This window comes from Teleopsis dalmanni, chromosome 2 (genome assembly GCF_002237135.1).
Source record: "Teleopsis dalmanni isolate 2A chromosome 2, ASM223713v2, whole genome shotgun sequence".
NCBI classification, from domain to species: domain Eukaryota; kingdom Metazoa; phylum Arthropoda; class Insecta; order Diptera; family Diopsidae; genus Teleopsis; species Teleopsis dalmanni.
Window position 1 is genome coordinate 147,269,126 of NC_051847.1, and position 10,914 is coordinate 147,280,039.

The following is a 10,914-nucleotide window of genomic DNA, read 5'->3' on the forward strand; positions in this document are numbered from 1 at the left end:
TTTCAGTAAAAGCTATACGGACTGGAACTGTGAGCATCGTTTTTTTTTTTACTACGTAAACATTCGGGTATACTTCTTCTAAATTATTTTCTTCAATATACCGGACGAATTGTTTTATATCGTTGGTTGAGTCTAGTGAGTTCGATTTTAAAAGCAGCAGTTCCTCTTACAGTTCAATAGGCCGAATTATAGTTAAAGCATTACAAATCTTGAGAAAGTCTTCGTTTGGTATACTTTTCAAATGATTAATGTCATATATGAAATCAAGTTGTTCTAAATATCTATTAAGTGCTTTAAATCGACAGTCGGTAACTTTTCGCGAGGCCCAGCGCCTCCACTGACAATAGAATCGAGTGATAAAAGTGAGAAGATACAATTTAGTAGTTCGAATTGAGAAACAAATCCTTTCAATCAAATTTAGATTGATTATTGTATGATATATACATATGTAAAATAAAGTTAATGAAAATGTGGAATGCACTGATATATTTACTAGCATATATTATATATATATATATATAATTCAATAATACTACTTATATTTTATAAAACAAATAAAACTCAATATTATAAAATTTTCTTAACTGTGCTATTATTACAAGTGTTTTATTCAATTTTTTCGATTTTATAAATATTTAATTTTTGTTTTTGTGTTTTTCATCTTACAAGTGGTTATACAAAACAATTTTACTATTTCGTATTGCGCATAATGTTGTTGCTACGTTTTTTATATAATATTGTTTACGATTTATTGCTGTTGTTGGTTTTGTATTATTTTATTACGTATATGCAGGCTGGTACATGTTGCCTCTATTAGGCAAACTGCACAATCAATCGAATTATTTGAACATTTGTCTTTCAACTACAATAAATTTAAATTATTATTATACATTAAATTCATTTAATTTAAATAATTACAATATATATAATTTATTTACTTTTGTATACATTTTCATTTTAATTTCGTTATTAAATTTTATATTCAAATTTTGTTTCTTATTTCTCTTTTTTATGTTAATGAACAAAATTCATATTTTGGTGTACTTTTTCATTTTATTTTTGAATCAATTATATTTTGCACTCTAACAATTATTTTTAATAATATTTTATTTTTTTTTAATGAACAATTATATTTCGAGGTTTTTCTCTTTATATTTCTTATAATGTACAATGATTTTGTTTAATTTTATTGCAAATTTTTGATGAAATGAATTTAATATCTTTGATAACATATTTTGTATAAACTTGTTTAATCGTTTTGCGTGTGATTCGAATATTTCATGTGTTTATTTATAGTAAACGACATGATTTTGTCATTTATATATATGTATGTATTTGTTTGATTTTTTGGTGTAAATTATTTTGTTTTAAAAACTTAATAATAAAACACACAAATTTAAAATTTCAAAAATTAAAACAATAATAGTCTAAAAACAACAATTTCAATTAAAATCAATGAATATTGTAGTAAAAATACAATATGAAATAAAAAATAATTATAAACAATTTATAATTATTTAGACAACTTAACAAGATTTAAAATGACTCTTTAAAATATTGCTAACTTGCGTCAAACAAGTTATAATTTATAAAAAAAAATGATTTTATTCGAAGCTTTGCCTATTTTTTTTTTGTTTTTGTATAAATGTACTATTTTGTTTTTGTATAAATGTACTATTATTTTTTTACAAATATTCCGCTGTTGTAAAATTTAAAAAATTTCTTAATATTGTTGCCATTAAAATTATAATTCATTTTTTAGGCTTATTTTTTTCTATTTTGGTTTATGCTTATTTTTTTTTATTTTTATTGTTTGCACCACGTGGTGGTGTTAAAGGACGCCCTGAACTACCAAAGTTAGGGTACACAAAACGTCGTTTATCAGCAGGTTTTAGTATCTGAAAAGAACACATTAAAGTGTCATCCACTGACATCATTGCACCTAAAAGAAAAAAGTGAAATATGAAAATTATTTAAATAATATATTTAATATATATAGTTTATAATAATTACCCGCATTGTCAAATTCACCGCAATAATTTGGTGCTGAAAAGAGAGTAACCAGTTGTCGCTTCGCAAAAAATTCATAACCATCTTCGACGACCTGATGTGCCCGACATATTAAATCGCAATCCATTTTTTCTAAAAATTTACCAACAACCTGTTGAAAGAAAATGAAAATTATATTAATAATAAAAAAAATAGTAAAGTTATATTTTAAAATTTTATCAAAATGTCTTGTTTTTATTGATAACCGAACAAAGATTTATAGCCCCAACAACAATGTGATATATGTTTTGAAAACACTAATAAAAAAATAGGAACAACAAAATTTTCCTCACTATCAATATAGATTTTACACTGCAGTAATGGATGTGTTTTGAAATCACCAATAAAAAAATAACGATAAAGAAATTTTCCTCATTATCAATATATATTTCACACTGCTGTAATGGATGTGATGGATGACTATAATAACCAGAAAATAATTTATTCTGTCTAAATTGAAATTAAAAAATTAAGGTGCAGGTTCTTCTTTTCATTTCATTCATCATTCATTCTGCTGTATTACTGCTTTGTTGTTCAAGTAATAAAATCAATGAGTACACCTATAATTTGACATACCACTAACACCAGTTATATCTTATAATCTAGAGACTAAGTAATCTAATAAGTCTTATAATCTACAAATAAATTTGTATGATTTTCAATATCTAATTAATATATATACATATATCCTTGACAGCATTTTAAAATTCAATTAAAAATTAAATGTTATCGACCTATTAAAATTCGCAGTGTTCAGTTTTGATGGAATTTGATATAACTCGCACACCACAAATACCACATAATTCTAAAATTCCAATGTCTTTGTATGGTATATATCTATAATAACATTTATGTAATAATTTTATGGTTCTATTAAGATTTTAACATATAAAAAATGTAATCATTTTTTGTACCTATCACCATCAATTATTTTTTAATTATTGTTTTTTTTACTGATCGCCATCAACCATTTCTTAATTATTCCAAAAGTATTATTTGAATTACTTCACAAGTAATTGAGTACTGGCATGAGAGCAAAAACAATCGATTATCTCAAAGTCTATCTACAACGGTAAATGGTGGTATCATGGTAGTAATTATTTGACGATCATTTATTAATTTGAAGCAATGTTCATAAAACGAATTTGCAATGTTCAAATTATGAGGAACTTGGTATTTACATATTAAGTACTGCTAAACTATCCGTCATTATTTAAACTTTAAAATTTGATATCAAATTTAAAAAAATATAATAGTACCACTGTCATTTTTATATAAAGTTAAATGCTTATTTACTATAATTTTTTTCTCCCATCTAGCAAAAACAGTCTACAAAATTATTTCTCTTGTCAAAATATTGTTCAAAATTTAAATATTTTCGAAGTGTCTGAGAATTATAAATTTTTGTATATCATAGAACTAAAAATTTTAACTAAATCTGTAATGTAAATAAATATTAACTAATCAATATTATATTCAATTAAAAAACTGATTTGCGATCATTAGTCATGCAAGCAATGTACATTTTTTGTTCAAAGTTTATTAATACCATGATTATTTGTTTACTTTTTAGCGGTATCAACATAAAATTGAAAATCAATTAAGGGACTACAGACAATACTATCTTAGATGAAAATATCATTGAATTACAATAAACTTTAGCTTAACTATTTGAATTTGATCTAAAAACTAAAATCTTTGATGATATATTCAATAATTCATAAATAATCAAGTTTTTCAATTAATAAGAGTAGTAGTAGCGATAATACATTGTTTTCGGTGTTTGATTCATGTGGAATTCTATTGAATCGAATCGAATATAAAGTCAGCTTTCTTTTGTTAATGCGAAACATGAAAAAAATTCCAATATTTAATTCAAAGTATAGTTCCGTAGCTTTTGAGTTTTAAATATATGATGCCTATAGTGACTTTACAACAATGATCTCTGGGCTAATACAAATCATATATAAAATGTAGAAACTTTAATTATTGTTATAAGATTGGCCCGAACCCTGTCTTAGAAAACAGTACGATAACATCGCTTGAGAAGAATTATGGATACTTCATGTTTCTCAATAACTTGCTGCATCATTGTTGATTACATAAGAATTACAACAAATATGTTAATACAGTTATAATATTGTCATTGGTTATGTGCATAACAAATTAATTATAGAGGGCAGGTGAACAGATATGACATCATTAATTTTTAAATGGTACTGCGCATAATATGATCAACAGAATGTTGGAAACTGTATTAGTTGAGTGGTTGAAAATTTGTTGAGTGTCATAATCGAAAATATTGTACATATTATTTTAATTAGAAAGGATAAAGATACACTGTGATCTATAAGATATATTATGCTAACGTTGAAAAGTCTTTAAATCTAATCTAAACAAATTACTAATAATTGAATATATTACTAATAAATAAATAAATTATTAATAAATAACTACAAAATAATCTGATAAACTTATTACTACTTTATTATTAATAAAACTATTGTCCTGAAATCGCCCAACAGTCACCCAATTCTCACCACCCATTAATTATTAAAAATATTACACAGATAATGAATCTATTTACTAAAAACAGCAGTACGTTTCACTCTCCATTTCAAGAAATAAAATAGTACAATAAAAGAAACTGTTTGTAAAAATTACACATACCTCTGCTCCAAATGTAAAACTCACGCCGCGATCATTCTCTCCCCAACCCATTGTATCCTTGTCAGGATCTGACCACAAAAGATCACACAACAAGCCTTGATCAGGAACATCAGTAGGTCGCATAATACGTCTAATTTGTTCCATTGATTGCAGATCAGGACTCAAGCCACCATGGCAACAAAATATTTTTTCATCAACTATGTAAAATATATTAAAATTGATTAGTAATTAATACAATGTTAAAAAAAATATATTTAAATAAAATGTTGGTTACCAATTGCTGCAACTGGTAAGCAGTTGAAACAGTCTGTGAATGTTTTCCATAGTTTTATTGTGTAACGACGTTTGCATTCATCATAAAAACTAGATAATGTAAATAAAAAGTATTTATGTTAGTATATTGTTTTTCTATTTAATATAGTATAATATATGTACCCGTATATTCTGTTGATGCTGGCACATTCATGATTTCCACGCAACAAAAAGAAATTTTCAGAATATTTAATTTTATACGCCAATAACAAACAAATTGTCTCTAAGGATTGTTTGCCACGATCTACATAATCACCCAAAAATAAATAATTTGATTCTGGAGGAAAACCACCATATTCGAAGAGACGTAATAGGTCATAGTATTGACCATGAATATCACCTGTAATGTTTAGAATTTCAATATTTCAATCCTTCAATCTTTCAAAAATTAAAAATAATAGTTAAAAAGCAAGCAAGTGCATAAAATTTACAACAAAAAACTTAAATAAATTTAACAAAAACAAAAACAATGAAAATAAACTCGTACTTAGCAAGCAGTTGATAGCGACTTAAATAGTTTGACTTGAGTTTATTGATACTTGAGAGCAGACAATGGGTTTTGCATTTTGCTTGCAAAGCCTAAAATGAACTTAAAATTTATTTGAAAATATTTTAAACAATAATTTGGTGCAATTTATAACTATTTATTAATATTGTACATACCGCATATTTTTAAAGGTGCCTCCAGTTCTAGCAGTATAGGCTGAGATAGAAATATTTCTCGAGATTTTAAGCATAGACCACGAATTTCGCTTTCTGATAATTGCACATTTTTACCAGGTCTAGCTCCCCGCACTAAAAATTATATGTAATAGAAGAAACAAAAAGAAAAAAAAAAGAAAAACAATTATATATATTATTGATAAGAAAATCTATTTCGTTACACTTAATTATTAAATTTTTTTTTATTTAATGAAAACATTGCAACTTATCTATTGCTTGTATAATTTACTAAGGGCAAACAACAAAAACACCTGCAAGAATTTAATCTCTATCACACAAAAGGGTAAGAGGGATGTATGTGAGTGAGGAAGTGATATACTTCGCTAACACAGCAGTGCTTACCTTCTAGGAGCCTTGAAATTATACTATCGATATTCATTTCGGACATTTCGTGAGGTTAGTTCTTCCTTAAACGATAAACCCGTTATCACTGCAATACTTAATGTTATTTTATGCGTTAATTTCTTATAATCCCTCGAAAGCTTTCCCGTTTTCCCTCAATTTATATTTGCCTTTGCCTTTGCTTTATTTTTTGGTATACACTCTGTTTTATGCAAAGATTCTCGTGTGTATGAGGAAATGTTGGGGCGGGGGAACTTTGTCGAAAGATGGCAAGAATAGTGGCTTTTCACTTTAATTCTTTACTATACATTTATTTAACTCCTTCCTCCATCAATGTTAGTAATTACATTAATATATTGTGCTTTTAAATTATATTTGAACACTTTTTATGATTCGTGCGTTTTTTTTTCTAACTTATGTGCCAAAAAAATAAAATGTATTGATGAACGTGTACAAGGAACAAATGAAAATGGCACATTTGACGTTTGATAGGCTGAGAAAAATATATCAAAAATTGTTAGTTACTGTGTGAAAAATTTTTATTTATAAAATTATTGCAAATTTTATGTAGAAAATTTAAATATAGATATAATTACATTTAACATAAATTAAATTTTAATATAAAACCATATGTATATATGAGTAAAAATTATTTATGTATATAAAGCAATAACACCCTATGTGCCCTTCAATTCGTAAACAATAACATTTGATATCGAATTTGTGGTTAAGTGAAATTAAGCAATACGCTTGACTATGTAAAATCAAAAATTAAATTAAAGTATTAATTTAATTTGTTTCTGTAACAGAAACAGTATATTATTATTGTTCTTACAATAAAATAATAATACGTCTCTTTGAAAAAATCAATTTTTATATAAAAAATTTTAACGTAAAAAACTACACACAAAAACAATAAATGCTAGAGACTTAATATGTATAAAAAAGTGTTCATCGAAACTATCCATTAAATTGGTGCAATTTTATTGCATGTGCATATTCTGTAATTTTTAAAAACAACTAATCAAAGTGAGTACCAATAATGTAGTAAATTTTATGAAACCTAATAGTGCCACGACAATGCATTCAGCTGTTTGTACAGAATGCAATAATAAATAATTAATTATTTCATATACGTATGTATGTATAAAGGAAGAACTAGAAATTGTGTAATTGCATTTATTAATTGCCTTATTTCATTAGTTGTAGCTGTAGTGTGAGTATTTCTATTCAAAAAATTACAAACAATTTTATTTTTTGTACAATGCTTCACTTTGGGTTTTGGACTTGGTTCAATCATTTAGGTTTTCACCTTCAACTTTTTAGTTGAAAATATATTAAAGATACATTATATATGAAAGCTCTATTTCAAATTTAAATTAAAGATACATTATATATGAAAGCTATATTTCAAATTTAATTTCTCTAATTGTTTAATTATTATCAATTAATTTAACTTAATTGAACAATTCTAGCTGGAGTTGAAGATCTATTCAAAAAAATCTACTAAAAACTATTGTTATTTTCTGTTATAAGCAATTTTTATCATTACCACATAGGTTTATAGTTAAAAAAACTTTATCTTTGATAATTAATTATATAAATTGCATTTTTTCATACTAGGAATTCTGCGAGAAAATGATTAATCATGTACGTAGTAATATTCATTTCTGCGTATTACACATTCAACTTTTTTATACAAAAAGTCGGATCGGTACGGTTCAACTTCATGCTCGACATAGATCTTCAGTAATACCCAACTCTGTACACGAATCTGTACACTGCAGTTCCAAAGCTAAATAAAGCTGTAATTTGCTTGCTTTGACTTTTTCTACTCACTTCTCTCATAAAATAAAAATGGCTGCCTTACATTGAGCTGGTAATTGTAACTGCTGTGCGTCAATTTTTATTTGTAATATACCGCAATATAGTTATGCATCACTGTGTGTAATAATACCGTACCGAATTATTATGCGTATGCATCATGCTTGCAATGCTCCATGATCACAGAGACTTACCCTGCAACAAAAGAAATGCACAGAGAACGGTAAAGACCAAAATACTTGATAAAATCTATTGTATTTAAAAGACTTAGTATAATATCGAATTAAATTAAATGACGAGTCGAATAAGCTTTAATTCTATATTAACCTAGTTAATAGCGTTATAACTCATTGGTTTCTCTTGCTAAGTTTTAGCTTATAGTAAAAAGTATATAATCCCGTGAAAGCGATTGGAAGATTTTGTTGCTATAATGGCATAGTATTATTTTTATCTCAACAAGACTTCAATTTTTGAATTTAATCCGTTTTAAGGTTCACGAATCTTAGTACTTCAATAAATTTGGATCACATGGGCATAAAATCCAATAGAGTACCATTAGTGATAAATAAAACTTTAGCAAGTATAAGTACAACCACTCCGATTTTTTTTTGGAGGAGTGTAATGCTACACACCGACCACAATTCGGCGCCCCGGAAAGTGAGTGCCCGACTCAGCAAACCAAACCGATATAAGTATATATTTGACATATTCCGACATAAGTACAACCACAGCAGTGTTTATTGTCTTTTGCGTTCAGATTTTTATATGTAGTAAATACATAATGAATCATGACTTAAGTTCAATCAGAACAGTTTTTAATTATTCTTGGCAGTTGTCTATTACTCAGATAATAAGCAGAATCTTGTTAAAAACATAATTCTTTTGGTTGACACAGTATAGTGCATCAGTGTGTATTGTTAAATAGTCTTATTGATAATCGACATCAAGACAGGTTTTAACGTTGTTAATGTCAACATAAAATTATAAATAAATGCATGCGATAGAGTGTGATCCAAATAATTATTACTTATTAAATTTAACATAAGATCACGAATTTCACGAATTATATCATCATTGTTTATAAGTTTTGGTTTTCTATTTCTTGTTAGAAGATATTGACATATCTAGCCATATTCGCTTGAAGTAGTTTTGATCTACATTTATTAAAAGTTGGTATGCAGATAATGGTATGCAAATTGGCTCTTCTTAAAAATAAAAAATCTGGAGAATGCATATAGATGCCTAGTAGAGTCTTATTCTGACTACCTAACTGATTGGATTCAGTGTCGATTAGAAAACTATGTTAGGAGATTGAATATTCCATAAAATGCTAGAACAGTAGGTTAAATTGGCGTATTCTTGTAGATAGATGCTCAGCTAAAAGGACATGGAACTCTTTACAACAACTCAAAAAATTGTATATCTTGTGAGGTTTCTAACGTGTCAGTGTCGATTAGAAAACTTTCTTAGGAAATTGAGTAATTCAACTCTGTTAAAGTTTTAAAATTATTACAAATTATTGTTTTTATTTTCCACTTTTTGTTTAAGCGATTAAGTACTAAAGCCTCTGAAAAATATCGTAAATAAGATTTTTGGAATGAGCTCTTAAAAATATTCTTGTCCATCTAAATCCTAGGGGATCTTTGTTAACTGTAGTATTTCACCTAAAAAAGTTTCTTATAATTTGTTAAAGTTTGGTTTTAAGGTGTATGCGATATCAAGTCATGATAATATTATGATAATTATGCGGTATCATGATAATTTACCTCTTAACTACGTTGCTATTATGAACCAAAATACTTATCTCTACTTCTAGTCTGGCTTTTCATACTACAAATTTTAGTATTTCAGGTGTCAATTGTGTTACCGTATATATAGGAAAAACTCAGGGTCCTAAAGCACCTAAAACCTTTAGCGAAGCATAAGATGCTATTTAGTGTCAGGTCCGGTAATTGGGCCAGGTTCTCAAGAAAGGGGGCACCTAAAATATTAACGATGAGGCACTCTCATCGTTATCCCCACAGCTGCCAGATTTGATTGAAATGCAAACCTAATCTTCTAGCATGGTTCTCTAGTTTACAGTGACCTGTAAGTAAACCTACCAAAAGACCGATATCTCTACAAAGTATCTCAAAGAGAATTTTAGATTTCCTTTTATCTGAACGTGGTCAGATTGCATACAGATGTCTGCATATCGTTGAGTCTTCTCATCTTATATTAAAGATTTCAGTATAAAAAGAACTCAATAACAATTTACATGATTGTATGATAATAAGTACATAACATTTGAATGATTTTTTTTATTATCTTCATCAAAACTGTTATTAAAGTGATCAAAAAGAAAATTTATTTAAACTGGTGAAAGGATAAATGTAAAGTCATCAAAAATATTAAACAAACTTTAATAATTGCACATAGACATGCCAAATCTTCTAAAATTATTACCTGTTCCCACTGACCGCAATCTAACGATAACGCCTTTCACTTGAACCCCAAATAAGAAACACATGATTTTTATTTGGCGGTAAAACTACTCTACTATGCTCCATTTTGTTTTTTATTATGTGAAAATCGCAACCATTCTGGTTAAATATATAACGTGATACAGGTTTTTATTTTCCATAACACATCAAAGCCATGTTCATTGATTTGTTTCCACTTATTAAATATAATCACTAGAATTAATCTGGCTTAATAGTAGTTTACGGCCAATGTCATGTGCAGTCGAACCACTTGTCTACAACGGAGCGTCACAACAAAACATTAGCCCATCTTCAAACAGAGGACAACCGCTTAGACAGTGTCGAACAGTTACTCGCAGTACCTGTTCCACAAATTGCCAATATCGCAACAAGTTTCTAATGATCGAAGAAGTATAACACAAAAACGAACGTACGAACGTACGAATGTACGAACGAACGGGCGGCAACAAACCAAGCAGCAGTGTAAGCCAGACTCAAAGCGCGCTCTGCAGCTTTGCCATGCTCAGTGATG

General features: G+C 27.6%; 1 protein-coding gene across 1 annotated transcript; it reads right to left on the reverse strand.

The window, feature by feature from the left end:
* Positions 1 to 1,740: 1,740 nt before the first annotated feature.
* On the reverse strand, positions 1,741 to 6,532 carry LOC119680043 (serine/threonine-protein phosphatase alpha-1 isoform-like). The gene is made up of 7 exons (XM_038092667.1): positions 6,097 to 6,532; positions 5,695 to 5,826; positions 5,155 to 5,371; positions 4,994 to 5,082; positions 4,720 to 4,916; positions 2,014 to 2,161; positions 1,741 to 1,942 (listed from the first exon to the last, which is right to left on the reverse strand). The coding sequence occupies exons 1-7, from the start codon at positions 6,140 to 6,142 to the stop codon at positions 1,791 to 1,793; spliced, it is 981 nt and encodes a 326-aa protein (XP_037948595.1). The 5' UTR covers positions 6,143 to 6,532; the 3' UTR covers positions 1,741 to 1,790.
* Between the last annotated feature and the right edge of the window lie 4,382 nt (positions 6,533 to 10,914).